At 43.3% G+C, this 20,251-nt stretch overlaps 1 protein-coding gene across 1 annotated transcript in view; it reads right to left on the reverse strand.

The window, feature by feature from the left end:
* The window catches only part of STIL (STIL centriolar assembly protein), a 61,360-nt gene that overhangs the window by 36,444 nt on the left and 4,665 nt on the right, over positions 1-20,251 (reverse strand). Inside the window, exons 2-7 of the mRNA XM_068239036.1 lie at positions 19,150-19,235; positions 15,079-15,186; positions 12,757-12,869; positions 10,312-10,496; positions 5,511-5,758; positions 3,433-3,516 (exon numbers count right to left, since the gene is read on the reverse strand). Of these exons, the coding sequence (XP_068095137.1) occupies positions 3,433-3,516; positions 5,511-5,758; positions 10,312-10,496; positions 12,757-12,869; positions 15,079-15,186; positions 19,150-19,232 (821 nt within the window). The 5' untranslated portion in view covers positions 19,233-19,235. The remainder of the gene's footprint in view (positions 1-3,432; positions 3,517-5,510; positions 5,759-10,311; positions 10,497-12,756; positions 12,870-15,078; positions 15,187-19,149; positions 19,236-20,251) is intronic.

Here is a 20,251-nt window from a genome sequence, read left to right on the forward strand (position 1 = left end):
CCTCTGGAATCAGAAAAAGCTGGGGGTCAGAAAACATAATATATATATATATATATATATATATATATATATATATATATATATATATGTGTATGTGTGTATGTGTGTATGTGTGTATGTGTGTATGTGTGTATGTGTGTATGTGTGTATGTGTGTATGTGTGTATGTGTGTATGTGTGTATGTGTGTATGTGTGTATGTGTATGTGTATGTGTATATATATATATATATATATATATATCCATCTTATCTTCTGCAGCGCTGTACAGAGCATATTGTCTGATCTCTAATTGTCCCTCAGAAGGGCTCACATTCTAGTCCCTACCATAGTCTTATGTATTGTGCAGTTCAGTTTGGGCATGTCATAGTCTAGGGCCAATGTGGGGGAAGCCAATTAACTTAGCTGTATGTTTTTGGGATGTGGGAGGAAACCGGAGTGCCTGGAGGAAACCCGCACAGACACGAAGAGAACATACAAACTCCGTGGAGATGTTGACCTAGCTGGGATATGAACTGGCGACCCAGCGCTGCAAGGCGAAAGCTCTAACCACAACGCCATCATGCAGAGATATTTGGACTTAAATGTAGCCAATTGGAAGGGTGACCCATACAGTACATACATTACCGTACCACATGCACCAAGTTATGCCTGTGGATTCCACCGCACTGTAATGTGTGAACACACCATTACAATATAACTGCATCATGTTAGCAATACAATGATATTGTCCGGCGCAATGCACAAGCAGGAAAGTAGCTTATAGGTAATAGAGGCAGGAGGATCAGCAGGTCTGCCAGGCAGTTTGTATTGTTTAAAAGGAAATAAATACATCAGACTCCATATTCCTTTAGTCAAAACAAGTCTATCTCAACCATGTAGTCAGGTACCAAAACTACATTAGTAGGAGCGACGTCACTACATTCAAATCATCAAAAGTGACATCACTCCGGTATACTTGTTCTTGCTTATTCAAACAATTGGCAGACGGGCAAAAAAAAAAAAAAAAAAAAAAAAAAAAAAAAAAAAATCAAACTACCGCGGAGCGCTCCCTTTCATCCATCACAAGCATACACGTCTCACACTATACTTGGTACCGGTAACACAACACCTACGGAATCCAGTTTGTGTGAATGCTTTGAATCAGCTGTGTAACACGCTACATAAATGCTGGCTTAGCCGTACGCTTCCTAGTGGATAGAACGGTACTTGCAGGCTTTGGAAAACGCCCGGTCAGCTACTGGCTGTCTCATCACTCTGGCGATCCGAATTGCATTTCCGATTATGGCAAACAGGACGTTTATGTGTCGTTCCGTCCTCCCGCCGGGAGCGCGAGCTCACGCTGCTCGCACCCGCCGAGACCGACACATCTGTGATTGGCTCAGGGAACACGTTCTCATTCATCAATCGCAGTGCCTGTGAGGGAAGAATCATGGCTTCAAGGAGAAGCCAATAATCATTCCTGTAACAAACACTACCTATGTGCATTGAAAGGAATCATCAGGCATAATTATAGCAAATCTGATTTACTTACCTGGGGCTTTCTCCAGCCCCTTGCAGCTGTCTGTCCCACGCTGACAGCTCAGTTTGCAGCCACTGGCCCGGGGGCCCTGCACGGTGCAGAGGACGACCTCACCTGCGCAGTACGCCGGACAACGTGGGCTTGATTGACAGTGACGCTTTACACAGTAAGGACGACCTCGAGGTTGTCCTCTGCACCATGCGGGGACTCGGTGGCTGCAAAAGGAGCGGTCAGCGTGGGACACATAGCTGCCAGCGGCTGGAGAAAACCCCAGGTAAGTACATCAGATTTGCTATAATTAAGCCCAATGATTCCTTAAAGAGGAGCTGTTAGGTATAAGGTCTCAGAGAAAATAAACACATATATCAGTAGCTAAAGATTGGCTGTACTTACATTACATATGCATTTCACTGTCCACATTTGGATTTCACAGAATTTGTATATAGTATATGCAGAGATAGATGCTCCTGACAGCTCATGGCAGGCTCCATGTTTTTCTGTCAAATGTGTCTTCATGTCCTGCCTGCTTCCTGATCACAGATAAGCTCCTACTTGAACAACACAGTGTGCAGTGAATATTAATGAGCCATGTGGCTAGGAACAATAGCTGACTCCTGCAGAGTACTCTGCCCCGAGATTTATCAGTGCTACGCGCTGGACTGATTAGAAGCTGCTGTAACGTCTCATTAGCAGCCGAGGGGAGGGCCCCAGAATGCTTTGCAGTTTAGTATGCGGCTTGCGTCTTTATGGGTCTATAACAGACTTGCTGATAAGCACACATCAAAGGTAACTGAGATTTTTATCTTCACTAATGGCTTTTGAGCTTCCTTCTAAACTGTTTAACACAGGAGAATAGAGGTTTAAATTAGCTTCTGCAGCCTGACAGTTACTCTTTAAGGTCTGATCTAAAGAGTCTGTTCTAAAGAGTGTGGGGACATCTAGTGGTATAGGAAAAAAAAACAACAACATTTAGGGCTCGTTTCCACTAGTGCGGCGTGCGTCTTAGACGCACGCCGGCACTGAGCGGGTGGGCGGGTTCGCAGGCAAATCCCATGAGCCGTGCCATGCACGGCTATGGAAATCGCAGCCTCCGCCGCGAATTCTGTAGGGGGTTCCGGCCGAATCGCTACGGCAAGCGATTCGGCCGGCGGCGCTGTTATCCCCTATGGCAGAGTTTCCACGCGCGGTTTTTACGACAGTGGAAACGGGCCCTTAAACTACATTTTCAGTACATACATTAAATAAAAATAAATTAACCCATTCTTCCTCCCTCCTCTGCCCCCCATAGTTAACATAATAGAATGTATGTATGTATATATATTTATTATAATAATAATAATGTGACAGTATTTAAAACTATAGGGGATGGAATTGGAGAAATGGTGTATTTTTTTCCATGATTTTCCCTTTAAAATGCACAGAAAATCAATCAATTACCCCCCAAAAGCCTCATTTGTGGTAGGGAAAAAATCCCAAGATCATTTAGGTGTGTTAAGCAGTGATAAAGTTATGGCCAAATGAATGAGAGGAGTGTTGACGGGAAAATTGTTGTAGGCGCGAAGGGTAAAATAGCCAGTGGGAGTGAAGTGGTTAAACAATAAAAATGTTGAGGCAGGGAACACACTTGACTTTCAGTTTTCCGCGTGCGTTTTTCTGCATACTTTTTCTGCACATCAAGTGTGTTTCCATGCAGGAAAACGCGCGCGTTTTTTCACAGCAGCTGATGTAAATGATAGAGAAACTGACAAAATGTGCAGAATCAGGATGCAGAATGTCAGTTTTTTTTCTGCGCGCGAACAACTCAGTAAGTGTGCACTAGCACATTGATTAACATGAGTTCTCAGTTTTTCTGTGCAGAAAACGCGTACGAAAACAGCCAAGTGTGTTCCCTGCCTGAAACAGAAAGTACTTACATTCCAACAAGTGGGAGCGCATAGGCTTTTGGATCAGATTCCAGAACAAGAAGCAATTTTCGAGTTTGGTCCATTGTTAAATATCTATTTGCAACAATAAAAAAGCACAATATATAAGTACATACAGTATAAAAAGTAAAAAAGAAAGAACAAAGATGAAATCTTCAAACGCCACAGGACTCCATCGGCACTTAAAGGACAACTGAAGCAAGAGGAATATGGAGGCTGCCATAATTCTTTCCTTTTAAGCAGTACCAGTTGCTTGGCTAGCCTACTGATCCTCTGCCTCCAATACTATTAGCCATAGCCCCTGAACAAGCATGCAGCAGATCAGGTGTGTCTGACATCATTGTCAGATCTGACAAGATTAGCTGCATGCTTGTTTCTGGTGTGATTCAGACACTACTGCAGCCAAATAGATCAGCAGGGCTGCCAGGTAACTGGTACTGCTAAAAGGAAAGAAATATGGCAGCCTCCATATACCTCTAGCTTCAGTTGTTCTTTAAGCTCATCTCCAAAAACACAAGGAATCACACGGGTAGGCCTAGTAACCTGGACATTTCCACTGTGTTATGTTTGGGCAATGATTTTCTTTTTTAAATCACAGCTGTATTATAGCTAAGGTTTGTTCAGGAGAAAGACCCTTTTTCACATGATCGCATTATCACCATGGCAGGGCAATATTTTCCATTATATTTCAGTTGGATTATAGCAAAACTCATAACATAATGTTTAAGTAATTACAGCATGTAATGTACTCTACATGCTGGATAGAGAGGAGCAGTGTAGGGTCAGGTCAGGAGGGGTAGTAGAGAAGCTTGCACTGTACTATGGATAGAGGTAAGGTAGGGGTGCAGCATGTACTGTACTATGGAGAGAGGAGATGTACGGGTGCAGAATTTACTGTACTATGAAGAGAAGAGGGGTAGAGAAGCAGTAAATACTGTACTGTGGAGAGGGTTGGGGAGGAGCAGCATGTACCGTGCTATGGAGAGGGCAGATGAGCAGCATGAACTGTACTATGGAGAGTAGTAAGTGACTCAGAGAGAAACTTGCTGAGGACATACTGGAGAACTGGGACACAGACGGGTGCATTGCTTAAGGGCTCGTTTCCACCATAGCGAATCCGCATGCGGCGACGAGATGCGTATTCGCTTGTTACACTGAAGTGGCCGGGGCTGTTTCCACATGTGCGGCGTGCGGGAGCGATTTGGCGGCGGGCCAAATCTGCACGACGGGACCCACAGAATTCGCCTGCGTCGGGAATCCGTGCGAATCGCCGCTAATGTATTTAATAGTAAAAACGCATGCGTTTGTTACATGCGTTTTTACCCGCGATTTCGCACCTTTTTCAATGTTATTTTGCCCTGGCAGTGTCATGGTTAATTTCGCATGGCACCCTGCCATGCGAAATCGCACGCGAAATCGCGGGTAAAAACGCATGCGGAAACGCATCCGCATGCGTTTTTACAAGCGTCGGAATGCCGGCGAAATCGCGTCGCAACAGTGGAAACGGGCCCTAAGACCTAGGCCTCAGCAGAAGTTCAGCATTGTGAAAACGAAACAGTGTTACAGCTTAATTACCATCAGCTTAATTTTTCAGAGAACTCTAGAGACTGCTGTGTATCGGAATCCCATTAAATCAGCAATTAACGAACTATTCAAACCAGTCCACCTAGCACCAAAAATCATGTCATGGTCAAAAAAATGTTTTCCCCGTTACTCAATTGGAACACTAACAAACTCCAGACCTGTATCTACATGATTTTAATGAAATGCTGTGGTTTGATTGGCTGATTAAATATCATTTACAGGTGTACATGCTTCCTAATAAAGTGCCTAGTGGAATAGAATATACACCAGCCATGATATGAATACAATGCAACATACACTGTACACTTCTCCTCAGTAGTTTGCATGCAGAAGTATTTTCCAGCAGAGGCAGCCAATTTAGATTCCATCGAGTGTTCGGTGAACAGAAACAAACATACGCTTTAAAAAACACTTTGTCTCCGCAGTCAGGACAAGCTTTTGTAGAAATGCGTCGGTATCATTTGGATTTATTTTCTATTACTTACCCGCATTTGTGCGTTCCTTGAAGCTGTGCAATATTATTGTGACTGCTCAGGTTCCTGGCCAGGGCGGTGGGTATAATTGGGACAGGCTTTACGGGAGTGCTTTCAAAGGTATTCGCTACCGTGACAGCCGCCCAGCGGAGATCAAAGTGAAGATTGTCCATGTTCTCCCAGTAAGTGATGTGCGCTCTCACGGCGAGCAATTTGGAGAGATCCAAGGCTTCTTTGCAGTGGAGATGGCTCTGCAGACCCTTAAAACAAAACAAAAAAAAGAGGCACAAGAACTTCTTTTTCATCTGCAAGACAATACAATTAAAGGCCGATGGCGGTAATTTCCAGCTCCTTCCGTCTACTTGACATACAGAGGAGACTAGATCGGCTTTGTACCGGGGATGTGGAGATGAGAAGAGAGAGGGGGAGGAAATAACAGTCATAAAAAACAAACAGCGGATCACAGCTACGGCAGGAAACATACACAAGCAATATAGTATACTAAACAATTATTTCAGAAAAAAAACTAAAAAAAATACAGAGTACATTCCAGACCATGCTTAGGACTTTTTGAATGCTTTAGAGAATGGACGTAACAGAAAACAACCTGACTTGTGTCGGACCCAACAATAGTCCCAACTTGTATGGACATTTTCTGCAATGTGACCCATCAATGGGTTGGGGTAAATGTGACTTCAGCGCCATACCGGCCTTGCCAAATGGCACTGAAGATGAAAGCATTCGGAGGCAAGTATGGGAAAGGGTTTTTTGGAGAGTGGAAGACCGTGTGAGGCCGGAGACACACTGCATAATGCTTTGCTGACCGTCAGCACAACGTCGGGTTTTTTTTTTTACTTGCATAAAAATCGTGGTAAAATAGCTATTGCTTTGAATTTAATGCAAGTGTATGGAACGTGGACGCATCGCTGCCAGACAGCAAAGTGCTCTGCAGTGTCTTAGGCCTTAGATTCATTGGGCTTTAAGGTCTAAGCAATTATACTTAATTTTTTGAAAATCAGTATTTAGGCAGGGTGCACACATAGCAGAAACGCTACCTTTGCGTAAAACGATGCGTTTTATGCAGCAATGTTAGTCAATGGCACGCAGGAAAAAAAAACACAGAGACCTGCGATTTACAGTATGCGTTCCGAAAACGCTGGTTTTGTTGCACAATATGCAGGGACTCTGCCAAAACGCACATAATGAAAGTCAATGGAAACGCAATGGTATGCGGTTTGTATTTATATGCGTCCCCCCCCCCCCCCCCCCCCCCCAAAAAAAAAATGTTTTGCTGTATTTTTGCTTCCTGTGGTCTTCCAAGCGATTTGCATAAATGGTAATATAAAACGCATATGAGTTTTGTATATGCAAACCGCTAATGCATATAAATGCACCGCAAACACACCAAAATCGCTAAATAAAAGCACACAACATTAACATAAAACGCAGCCTTTCACGCTAGGCCACATGTGAACCCAGCCTCAACCAAAGATGATCGATTTTTTACAGTTTTACCATTAACCCTTTAGCAGTCAAATGGTGGAATTTTTCCTGCAGCTGGGGAAGTGTGCCTCCCTCGGCCTGGCAGGCTCGGCAGGGAATTTGGTGGCAGCAGGGAGCTCTCGGACATACCTGTCCGGACAGCTGGATCGGCTTCTTCTTCCTCCACCGGCGACAACGTACTCCCGACATGTCTTCTCAGTTCTGATCACATGATCGGGATCCAGAAGACCAAGTCAGCGTTACAGTGGAAGAGGGGTGATGGAAGAGTCTTGTCCATCACACCTCTTCCACCACTGTTTGGCACTGGAATGTCTCCTGGATTCTGATCACATGTCATATCATATCATGTGACTAGGATACCGAAGACCTCCCGAGAGTTCAGAGCCCCCGATGGAGGAAGAGAAGTAGCCGTCCGGAACAAGTAAATATAACTGCTCACTGCTACACTAATCGTATAGAAAATTTTAGCATAATTTTTATTATTGGAGGGAATTTCCTTAATTTTTCATCTTGGTTGAGTAGCGGATGGTGGATTGTTTTGATTTTTTAAGCCATTGAGAAGATTCAAATTAAAACATCTGAAGAGGAAACCTTGTATGGCTACCTTATTTTTTTTTCTTACCCCCCTATATCACTATATCTACCTAAGTAGTAAACATATAATATGGGGCCAGTGTTCTCCCCAGGCTCTTTTAGCCGGGTGCTCCACCCAGCTAGTTTTTGTGAGCACCCGGCTGTCATCGGCTCACCTCCTATGCTATAAGCAGAGTTGCGCAAAGAAGCACCGGCCCTGCATTCTTTCATATTGCCTCACCCGGCTACCTTTTCATGCCACCCGGCTGGAAAAAAAAATTCTGGGGAGAACACTGGGGGCCATAAAATATATGTACGGAACATGCAGAATTTCACACATTCTTTTGTGCTGCACCTGGCTATTATCAAAGATGTCAATGAGATGCATATTGTCTGCAACTTGCAACTGGGTCAATCAAATTTACATCCCGATTTTAACTAGGCCAAATAAGTGAGCTGATACAGGATTATGCAAATTTAGCAAATATTAAAGTATGCTTGAACTGGGTTAAAATCGATATACTCATAATTCCTGTTTAACTTCATGTGCTGCGACATGCCTCATAGCACCTTGCACCCCCTTCAGCGCCCCCAGTCCTGCTCAGTCAAAATCTTCCACGTGAGCAGAACGTCTATTACGGGCTGGGAGGAAGTGTCTGTATCTCCTCCTCTCTGTCCGTCCTCAGCTCCGCCCCTGCATTCGCCGCTTATAGCTCCCGATGTCAGTACAGCGCGCAGGGGAGCAGCGCTGTGTGCGGGCTAGTGATAATTGAAGTCAGGACAGTGTATATTAGTACACTATCATTCTGACTTCAATTACCACAATCTCGCACACAGCGCTGCTCCCCTGCGCGCTGTGTGCAGTACTGACATCGGGAGCTATAAGTGGCGAATGCAGGGGCGGAGCTAAGGACGGGCACAGAGGAGGAAGTACAGACACTTCCTCCCAACCCAATCCAAAAGCCTCAGTACAGTGGGAGATAGAGGGGGAGCTGGAGGGAGAGGAGGATCGTGCTCTAAAAGGTATATAATTCAAAACCCCGTTCAGGGGTACTTTAAGGACAGGCACTGTCTTTACTAACAATTTACTGAATTTTCTACATGAAGTAGTAGCCCAGCTATCTTCCTCTGTAGTGTTTCTTTTCTCAAGAAAGCAAGCTTAGGTACTCTTAAAGAGTACATATTAACTCGGCGCCACTCAGTTCGGCGCGGGGAGAGCTGAATGACGGCTCTCACCGCTGCCACAAAACTCCGAGGCGACGTTAAATACTATTCCCCCTCCTAGTTGTCACAACTCGGAGGGAGAAGTAATTGGGGGTCTGGCAGCGGCACGAGCTTTGAATTACCGCTACGCGCCCCGCGCAGCATTGCTGCTATGGGGCGCCCAGCTGAACTGATCCGCTCTTTAAAAAGGAGTGTTACGTCTGGTACACACCATGCAATTTCCTGTCAGACTGACGGTCAAATCGACAATTTCCAACTAGTGACGGTCAATTTAGGAGAATTCGTGGAAAAGCATGCGATTTGTTTGATCAGCTGATAGATTTGCAAAGCCCTGATTTGCTGTGATCACATCCTGCTTTAGCACATGACTAGCAAATCAGATTATTACATCTCTATCAACCAATCAAACTGATCACATGCTTCTCCATGAGTTCTCCTAGACATGACCATCACTATTTCCAACAGGTCTTATCTGATTGTTAATCGATAGTCCAATCACTTCTATACAAAATCAAAATTAGATCGAACCTGTCAGAACTTATCGATTCGACCTTCCATCTGATGGGAAACTGCATGATGTATACTAGGCATTAAAGAGACACTGAAGCGGAAATAAATGATATGATTTGTATGTGTAGTACAGCCAAGAAACAAAACATTAGGAACAGAGACATAAGTCTAATATTGTTTCTAGTACAGGAAGAGTTAGGAAATTAGTTATCTATGCAAAAGAGCCACTAAGCTCCATGACAAAAGTTGCAGAGAGTTCTGTCTTCTGAAGCTTGTTATCTCAACTGTCAGTCATTGTAATTTCTTTTTCTCTGCAGTTCAAAAGTTCACTGTCCTGCTCTGTACCATCATTTACAATGCAGAGTAGTGTGTAAATTGCAAATATTAAAGAATGATGCAATGTTATAAAAACACTATATAACTGAAAATAAAAATGAGAATATTTTCTTTGCTACTAATGTTCTAGTAATTATCCGTACTACACAACCAATTCAATATATCATAATTTTTTTTTCCTGCTTCAGCGTCTCTAAAGTGAACCAGAGACGAAGCACCCTCATGTATTTTACCATATATATCAGTGGGAACATTAGAGAAAACACCTACCCCACTCTCTGTTTCACCCTTCACTGCTCAGCCTGCTTGTTAGCAGCCCTGATAAAATCCCCGACTGAGCATTCAGTCTGGCTTTGCTCAGGAATCATTGAGCAATCCTGAGCAAAGCCAGACTGAATGCTCAGTTGGGGATTTTATCCGGGCTGCTAACAAGCAGGCTGAGCAGTAAAGGATGAAACAGAGCAGGGTAGGTCTTTACTGTCATGTCCCCACTGATATATATGGTGAAATACATGAGGGTGCTTCGTCTCTGGTTCATTTTAAACCTTGTACACATATATGCAGAATGCTGCTCGGCAGTACTGTAAGCACCACAGCTTTCTTTGCTGTGTGATAATTGGCTAGAAACATCACGCAAGTCTTCAGGAAGTGATGTCTCACAGCTCACCTTGAAAGACGACGTGATCTCCTCTGGGGTGTGTAGAGAGACGCTCCCTGCACACTCCCTACTGGAGACAGCACACGGTATGACAACATCTCCAGGTAACAGTGCAGAGGGGACTTTCCCCGCACTGCCAGGCTTCTCCCGACCAGGGTCAAACCGATCGAGCGTCAAGGTCACGCCCTCTTCATCTGGAGGCAAATGAAAACAAAGCATCTGTAATTATGCAAACATTCTCTGACCCAGCCAATCAGAAATGCAAGAGGTGTTGCCTAGCATGTCGGAAATTATCAGTTCGACCCGTCAATCATGACAGGAAATTACATGGCGTTTACCTAGCATTAGTGTATAATACAACTTTAACAGGTGGCAACAGTATAAAATATTTGCTTTCTGCTAGATTTGTTTTACAAATGTTTCTAGAATAGGATCATGCCAGATATTCAGAAAAACTAAAAACCTTTTTTTAATTACATTTAACATATGAGTACTAAATATTTAATTACGGCTTTTACTAATACAACACTGGGGCTCCTATTCAATTAAAATTTCCCCCTGAATTTTGTCCTAGATAATTTTTCAGCAGCTCTTTAAAATAACTTTTCAGAACTTTGAAAAAGTACCAAAAAGTAGGTGAAAAACTAAAATAAAAATTAGAACAAACGCCCGGTGCACACCAAAAAGTGCTAGCGTAACCGCAAACACCCGTTCACACTTGCTAATCGCAAAACACTAGCGATTTTGCTAGCGATTTGCGCCAGCGTTTTTTGGTGATTAACGCCAAAAAAAAAAAAACCACCACACACCTGGCGATTGTTTAGCGATCGCATTTTGCGCTTCTATAGCACTGTAACGCGATCGCCGTGAAAATGGTGCAGGCTACGCATTTGCGTTTAGCGTTTTGGGGCGATTTGCGGCGATTAGTGCACATTGCCCAAATTAGAACAGGCCCATAGACTTTTTATTACCCTAGCGTTTTAAAAAGCGCTAGCGTTTGAGTGTTTTGCTGAAATTGCCGGCAAAACGCTCAAGTGTGAATGGGCCCTTAGTGCTATTTGAAGTGATTTTTCAGAGCGATACTAGGCATGTGTAGAGCGATTTTCTAAACACGCCTAGTGATTTTTGGAGCGTTTTGGAGTAGCGTTTTGTTATATTTTGTTAGAGTAGAGCTGTAACTGAACAGCTTCTGTAACAAAAACCGCTTGGAAGATCTGATCTAGCGCTTTTCAGAGCAATTTTCCACTTTCCTGTACTTAACATTGAAGCTGAACAGCCTCAGAAATCAGCAAACATGCTGCAGGACCCGCATTTGGGGGGGGGGGGGGGGGGGTTTAAATCACATCGCCCTGGTGTGCTCCATTCAAATACATTAGCCGAGCGCTATTCAAAGCGCTGGCGATTTTAAAAGCGGTCTTGGTGTGCAGTAGTCCTAAGAAGAGTATTTTCCGGCTTGCTAGTGGTTCAAAAGGCATTTTGTTGACAAGTAGTAAAAATATAATTTGGGAGACAGCAGTAGCTCATCCCTGTCGGCACATAACTCAGTTGTGCTGTACCTCGGTAAGGGGCAGATTTCATTGGCTACTGACCCTCTGATCACTGTGAGCCAATCACAGTGGTCAGGAAGTGAAAAAATGAAATTGGGACTTACCTGGGGCTTCCTCCAGCCCCCCGGCATCCTCTTCTTGCTTTCCACAGTACCGCTGCCAGCTCTGGTAAGGCAAGTCCCAATTTTTATTTTTTTTAATTTTTTTTTAAGCCATTGCTTACAGTCCCTTTAAAAGCAGTGTTCCCCAACCCTGTCCTCAAGGCCCACCATCCGTGCATATTTTCTGGAAATCCACAGAGGTAGTTAATCAGCTCTTCTGAGACACTTATTACCCCACCTGTGCATGTTTGTGGTTTTCTGCAAAACAAGTACTGTTGGTGGGCCTCGAGGACAGGGTTAGGGAACTCTAAGAGCCAGTTTCCACTTGTGCGGTGCGGAATCGCCGCTTATTCCTCGCTGACGAAATGGCATGCGGATGCAATTCCGCATGTGTATTTTACCGCGATTTCGCATAGGTTAGTATTGATGCGATTTTAACCATGTCACTGCCTGTGTGATTTAACATTAGTTCCTATGCGAAATCGCAAGCGAACTCGCGGTAAAATACGCATGCCAAAACCGCATGCGATTTCCCTATTAAATACATTAGCGGCGATTCGCATAGCGGCATGCGAATTCTGAGGGCTGCTCTGTGCAGACTTTTCCCGCACAGAAAAATGCTCAGGATTACTGACAAGTGGAGTGTGGAGTGGTCCCTAACGAAGGCAAAAAAAGTTTATGAAAATTAAAAGGATGCAGTGGACCAATTGTTATCAATACAACTGAGAGAGCAGCAATACTGCAATGGATAATTAGGATCATGCACTGCTCGCTGATAACCAGTGAGAGGTGTAGAACAGACCTACCATTATCCACAGAGAACGTTCCCAGCAGGAAGCAGTAGAAAACTCTCCTTTCTGTCTTAGCGTGACGATAGGAGAGTCGTAAGGCTTTTTCCGACACCATCAAGTGAGGATTTCTGAACATGGAGAGAAACAACAGATGTCAATCATCTGAGCGATCACTTCAATCACCCTTCATTTTAAAAGGACAACTGAAGTGAGAAGGATATGGAGGCTGCCATATTTATTTCCTTTTAAGCAATACCAGGTGCCTGGCAGCCCTGCTGATCCTCTGCCCCTTTTACGTTTAGCCATACACCCTGAACAAGCATGCAGCAGATCAGGTATTTCTGACATTGTCAGATCTGAGGAGATTAGCTGCATGCTTGTTCCTGGTGTTATTCACACACTACTGCAGCCAAAAAGACCAGCAGGGCTGCCAGGCAACTGGTATTGTTGAACAGGAAATAAATATGGCAGCCTCTGTATCCCTCTCACTTCAGTTGTCCTTTAATGTCACATTCCTTTACCAAAAACACGATGAAAAAAAGCACCGCACCCAGATCAAAACTCTTCATTTGATATTTACAGAAAGTATGTACCAGGTGCAAAAAGCCACAAGTCACCCCAACATACAGCGAGCAAAGACAGTAATAAGATGCGAACAGTTCCAGGCTGATGCTGACTAATTCCGGCTGTCGCCGTCCTCAGGTGATGTAACCGCTTACTTCCCTTGAGAACGGCGACAGCTGAAACTAGTCGGGACAAAAGCGGGCAGCACATACCGAGGTCGTTGTGTGAGGGAACTTAGTACCATAGTACCATACACCGAAGGGGGTCCTAAGTGGATTAGGACCCTCACGAAGTAAGTGTAACCTCCTGTACCTTGGTCTGCCTTTTTATCCAGAAATAAAGAGAACACTTAATTCCACTGAGAGCATCCCTGTTTTGTCTTTTCTGCACCTTGAGTGCACATACAGGTGGTGGCCAAGTGGATAACGATACAACATTAGAGGAACTTATCTGCACTGTGCTTTACAACAAAAATCTGCAACGTGGATAACAGGATTCATCGCCGCACGGCTGCGATAAATATTCTTCTTGTGGGGTGGCGATACAGGATGGGGCGCCTCAGATACAATACCATATGATGGTAACAGTTTTTATGTTGACGTTAACCTGAAGTGAAAATAGACTGATGAGATAATTCTATCTGCAGTTCTGACCCTAAATAGGATGTTTCTGGTATCCCGGGCCTTAGATTTTACCAGGAGAGACAAGAAACAGTTTTTTAACCGGGCAGCAGTCATAGACAGGCGCGGATGCATGGTTTGCGCCAGTGAGGGTGTGTGTGTGTGTGTGTGTGTGTGTGTGTGTGTGTGTGTGTGTGTGTGTGTGTGTGTGTGTGTGTGTGTGTGTGTGTGTGTGTGTGTGTGTGTGTGTGTGTGTGTGTGTGTGTGTGTGTGTGTGTGTGTGTGTGTGTGTGTGTGTGTGTGTGTGTGTGTGTGTGTGTGTGTGTGTGTTACAGCCCTGCATGCGGCCAGCTGCCGAGCGTCCATTCTTAAACTGATTTCTTTGGCTGCAGTAGTGTCTGAATCACACATCTGAAACAAGCCTGCAACTAATTCAGTCAGAGCAGCTGATCCGCATGCTTATTCAGGATCTATGGGTAAAGGTATTAGAGGTGGAGGGTCAGCAGGACTGCCTGGCATGGTTTAAAAATTAAATATGTCAGCCAAAAAAAAAAAAAAAAAAATATCACATAAGTGGAGAGCCATCAATATCTAGTACAAAAGTCTGCCGACAGCAATTTATTTTTTATATTAAAGTGGAATGAAACCCAGCATTTCTACTTTGCTCTAATAATAGAATATTTACAGCATATTATATACAACCAGATTTTTTTTTTTTTTTTTTTTTTTTACTAGAACTGCATTCAAAGGGTTAACACAGGCTTTAGAAGCTTCCCTTCCAGCAGAGCTGGCGCTTCCGAACTTAACATAATGTTATCTTGTGTTTAATTGTATCAAGTGAGAAATGTAAACAAAGCCTTCTCTCGCACTGCCTGGTCCCCTGAACAAAGTCCGACAAGCATAAATGCTTTCTGATTAAGTTAGAGGATGAATAAAGCAGTTATAAATAAAATGCAAAGTCAGCTCTCAGTGTAAAATAAGTGTACTTTAGGAACGTATAATTTCTAAATGAATAATAATACTTATGCACAAATGCGAATCTGAAAACCGTATGGCATATACAAAGTAGGAAAACATGTTTTTATTGAAGATTATGTCAGGGTTTTATACCGCTTTAATATTTTCTTTTTTTGCAGAACACAGACAACATTACCTGTAATAGCTAAAATGCAGCCCTATTGCGTCTCCCATGGGCGTGGCATCCCACAGCACAGTTTTGGTTGAAGGGAAGTTAATCGGAAGCATCCTGCTTGACATGTTTCTAAAGAAAGGAGGAGATTAATCAGGAACGCATGGAAAGTATGTTTACAAAAATCATTAGTAAAGATTTGTGCAAAATAAAAACTGCAAATCACCGCTCAACCAGGAAGGAAGTGGAAGCTGTGCCATTTCTTAGATCAGCAAGGATATGCATGTTAAGCTGCATACACACATAAGATAATTGATACCTGAAACAGCCGATAACGACCGTTTCAGACGCCGATTGGTATGCGTGTACAGCAGCTGGCGATCGATATTGCTCAGGCATCGTTAAAGATCCATCCTGTCAGATTCTTAACCTCCTGAGCGATAATCCCGAGCTGAGCTCGGGGTATATCGCGCAGGAGGATTTCTCAGGCCCTGGTGGGCCGATTTGCATAATTTTTTTTTTGTTACATGCAGCTAGCACTTTGCTAGCTGCGTGTAACGTCCGATCGCCGCCGATCCGCCGCTACCCGCCTTGCCACGCAGCCCTCCCCGACCCCTTGCGCAGCCTGGCCAATCGGTGCCAGGCAGCGCTGAGGGGTGGATCGGAACTCCCTCTGACATCACGACGTCCATGGCGGTGACGTCAACCCGCCCCGTCGCCATGACGACGGGGAAGGTGAGCAGGAAATCCCGTTCTGATTGCCGAAGGCGATCGGAGTGGGTGGGGGGATGCCGCTGCGCTGCGGCTATCATGTAGCGAGCCCTGGGCTCGCTACAGGATTGAAAAAATAAAAAAAAAAATTTAAAAATAGTGCTGCGCCACCTCCTGGGCGATATAAGTGTATCGCCCAGAGGGTTAATGACCCCCAATGCCCGAGACTGCCTGTTTGCAATGCTTTTTACTAGCTCCACCGACCAATTGAAGCCACTCCTTCGTCCAGAGGGAGGGGCACAAGCTTTAGGCGCCCTCCCGATTTTTGCCCTCTAAACCTAGGTGCGTCTTGCAGTCAAAAAAAATGAGGCATATTAGACTTTATAGCAGCAGCAAGACAGTTAGGCCTGGTACACGCCATGCAGTTTCCCAACTGATCAAATTGACAATTTTTTGATAGGTCCGATTGATTTTCCGATCACTCCTGCACAAAATCGATCGGAAAATGAATTGGAAAACTGATCGGATCTGTCAGAAAACAAGAAACAGGAAACACAGGGGAAAGCCATCTCTCATGCTGAAACAAAAAAAACAAAAACACATTTATTCATATCTCGTCATGTCACCACATTCTGTAAAATCATCATCATAAGTCAGCAAACACAGAATCCTATCATTTGTTGTGACTAGTTCCTCTTTCCATTTATAATGTAAATGTAGGGATGTGATTGTGAGCCCCTCAGAGAGACAGTTAGTGACAAGACAATATACAACTGTACAGCACTGTGTAATATGGCGGCGCTATATAAATACTTAAATGTACCCCAAACCTCCCCGGCTAAATCGCTGACTACTGAGCACTGCTACACAGTGGCCCGCAACCCAGTTGCATTGCAGACTTCACAGCGGAGCGTTAAGGGAGAACATAGAGGGAACTGACAGACTACAGGGGGCTGGAGGAAGTCCCAGGTAAGTATAACTCCTCTTGTTCCCTTCTGCAAGGATTACTTTAAAGTTGCACCCAAGACAGAAATATCAGCATGCCGCTGACCAACTTAGCACATGCCCCCAGTCACAGGGCTGTGGAGTAGGCACAAAAATCTTCTGGCTTCTCTAATTTAAACAGAGCAATCTTGTCGATTGAAAGTATGTAACATAAAAGGCATTTCATCGCTACCAAAGCTAGTCTTTGGTAAGAGTGCATGTAGAGGGTGCAAACAGGAACAAAGAACATCTATCAGGGACTAGGCAATGTGACTGTGGGTACATGTAAGAGTGATGTGCAGGTACTCTGCAGGGGAATGAGGAGATTCTTCCTCTATTACACATTCTTCATGCACGATCTGAACCAGGTTTATGGGTGATAGAAAACACCTCTGTGTTCAATGTGCACAACATTCTCCGTGGATTCCCTACAGCTCTGTGGGGAGTACATATGTAGAGTATAGTACTACTGTGTAACTTAATTTATAGTCATCAACCACAAATGAATAACATAGCAATTAATTGATTCCATAAGCAAAGGGAGTTTAAAAATCATGTACAATACTATACAAGCTTACAATAGTTACATGTGTTAACACCCAAATGCACTTGTTCAACAAATTACTCTTTTGTAACGTACGAAAATACATATTACAAAGATACCACAGCTGAAATCAATATGAGAAATGGGGGTGAGCTGTCCTGATGCTCACCGTTTCTCCCCCCAATCCCCCCCCTCTCCCTTCTGTCCCCCCGCCTGTAAATGCCCTACGACACCCTCTTCTGGGTCACCGGATTCGGGCATCACTGCGCCTGCGCTGGCAGCGCGCAGCCACTGCCAGGGGGGCTCTGCGCATGGCGCCAGTGATCTCCAACTCCACCGACCCAGAAGAAGGTCCCGGAGGGCATTTACGGGCAGCAGAGGGGCAGAATGGATAAGGGGGGGGCGGTGAGCATCAGGACAGCTCACCATACATGCCTGCTCCCCCCTCCCCCCCCCCCTCATTTTTCATATTGATTTCAGCTCTGGTGTCCTTTAAAGGGAACCAGAGACGAAGCACCCTCATGTATTTATCATATATATCAGTGGGAACATTAGAGAAAACACCTACCCTGCTCTCTGATTCATCCTTCACTGCTCAGCCTGCTTGTTACCAGCCCTGATAAATCCCCGACTGAGCATTCAGTCTGGCTTTGCTCAGGAATCATTATAGCTGAGTCTGTCTTCTATGCTGTCTTTTCAAGCCCAAGTCTGCCCCCTTGTGGCTCTGCTCAGGAATCATTATAGCTGAGTCATTATGGCAAAGCCAGACTGAATGCTCAGTCGGGGATTTTATCTGGGCTGCTAAAAAGCAATCCGAACAGTAAATAATGAGTCAGAAAGCAAGGTAGGTGTTTTGTCTAATGTTCCAACATATATATATATATATATATATATATATATATATATATATATATATATATATATATATATATATATATATATATATATATATATATATATATATATATATATATATATATATATATATATATATATATATATATATATATACATATATATATACATATATATATATACATATATATATATACATATATATATATATACATATATATATATATATATACATATATATATATATATATATACATATATATATACACATATATATATATATATATATATATATATATATATATATATATATATATATATATATATATATATATATATATATATATATATATATATATATATACATATACATATACATAATAAAATACATGAGGATGCTTCGTCTCTGGTTCACCTTAAGGAACCCTGGTTGAGAAAGCCTGGTTTAAGGCCTGGAACCCACTACAAATCGCTATCGCAATCGTTTTGTAAGCGATTTCATGAGCATTTTCTGCCGATTTTGGTAGCGATTTTAAAAGGCGTAAGCTTTTTGCCAGCGATTGTGTAGCAATTTGCAAATTTAATTCTGATTGGTCCTTTCAATGAATTTTCATTTTTTTACAGTGTGCAGTAATTTAAAAATGCTAGCAAATCGCTGTGTAGGTTTTGAGGAGCGATTACGCCAGCGTTTATATACTTTACATTGCAGAAACGCTAACGCAAAAAGCTCAAAAATGCTGCACGCCCTGCGTTTGGGATTTTGGTAATCGCTCCAGTGGAATTTGGCCCAACCATTAACATTAGCTGAGCGTTTAGGGAAATCGCTAGAGTTTTGAAAACCTCCCTAAACGCTCACAAAATAGCTCTAGTGGATTCCAGCCCTAAATTAGAATTCAGAGTCGGTGCATTTTCTCCGACTCCAGGACCACCCCCCCCCAAAAAAGTTGCAGTATTCCATGCCGGATGCCAGCTTTTTTGGCCATCAGCACCAAACCTCTTACCTAATGTTCACTTGGGTGTCACCAGAAGAGGGTGTGGCTTCCTTGTGGTACTGTACACTCCTCACACTCATCTTTGTGTTCATGTCCTGCAATATGCAATATAACACAAAAGATGTGAGAGGACTCCAGCCAATGTTTATTTCAATTCTATGGCGAGAACCTGTTAAGGTTTGATTGAGGCATGTGTCTTTGCTGAGTAAAATCCCCTTCATTTTCTGCTGTATCACCAGAAATTGGAAGTAAACCCATAACACAGAAAATATTAACAACCTATAAACATCTGGCTACTGTGGAGTGGCTATACTGGGGAGGGGGCTTATACGTGAGTCAATCACCTTTTCCTGGTTCCTGAGGGAAAGTGGGTACCTCTGCTTATACAAGGGTCGGCTTATATACGAGTATATACAGTATTTTTGCTTGTAAATGAGCTGAAAGGTTATTTTTTTTTTATCAATTAGGTGATAAATAGGTCATTTATGAGACTTTGGTGAATATAGCTCATTCTCTCTGACAGGGATGTAGACAGCAAAATAAACCTTTCACAGGCTCTGACTGCTCCCTCATCTTCCAAACATTACTGTATCCAAAACAAAAAATGTCTAGTCAAATATATGTTCTCTCCACTATCAGTATCAATATCCAGATGCAGGCCACCTCATTGTGGGTCTACAGTGTTTAAGCCAGTACAATTCTATCACTCTTGCTCAATTCAAACCGTTTTATTCCAATTCCATATTATGCAAAGGTAAAAAAAACATAAAACCAATCGTAGTGTAAATCCATTAACACAATGCAGCTGCGTGCACTATATTGTGCACTCACATAAGTCAGAGGGTAACAGGCCTATCAGTAATGCCTAGGTATCTGCTGTGATAGCGATCACAAGGAGAAACTAACAGCAAACTTTAATACAGTAGTGGTCTTTGAATGGAAGTTGCAGTTTTTTTCTTTGTTTTGTTGGGAGTATTTCTGCTTCCCCAAAAGCCTGGGGAATTTTTTTTTGAGCAATGACTGACCAATCTTACCATCTCCATGTAGTGTGCAGGACAACAGATTTTGAATATAAACAGATTTTCCCTCATACAACACGCAGTGTTCCCCC

Source organism: Hyperolius riggenbachi, chromosome 6 (assembly GCF_040937935.1).
Source record: "Hyperolius riggenbachi isolate aHypRig1 chromosome 6, aHypRig1.pri, whole genome shotgun sequence".
Classification (NCBI taxonomy): Eukaryota; Metazoa; Chordata; class Amphibia; order Anura; family Hyperoliidae; genus Hyperolius; species Hyperolius riggenbachi.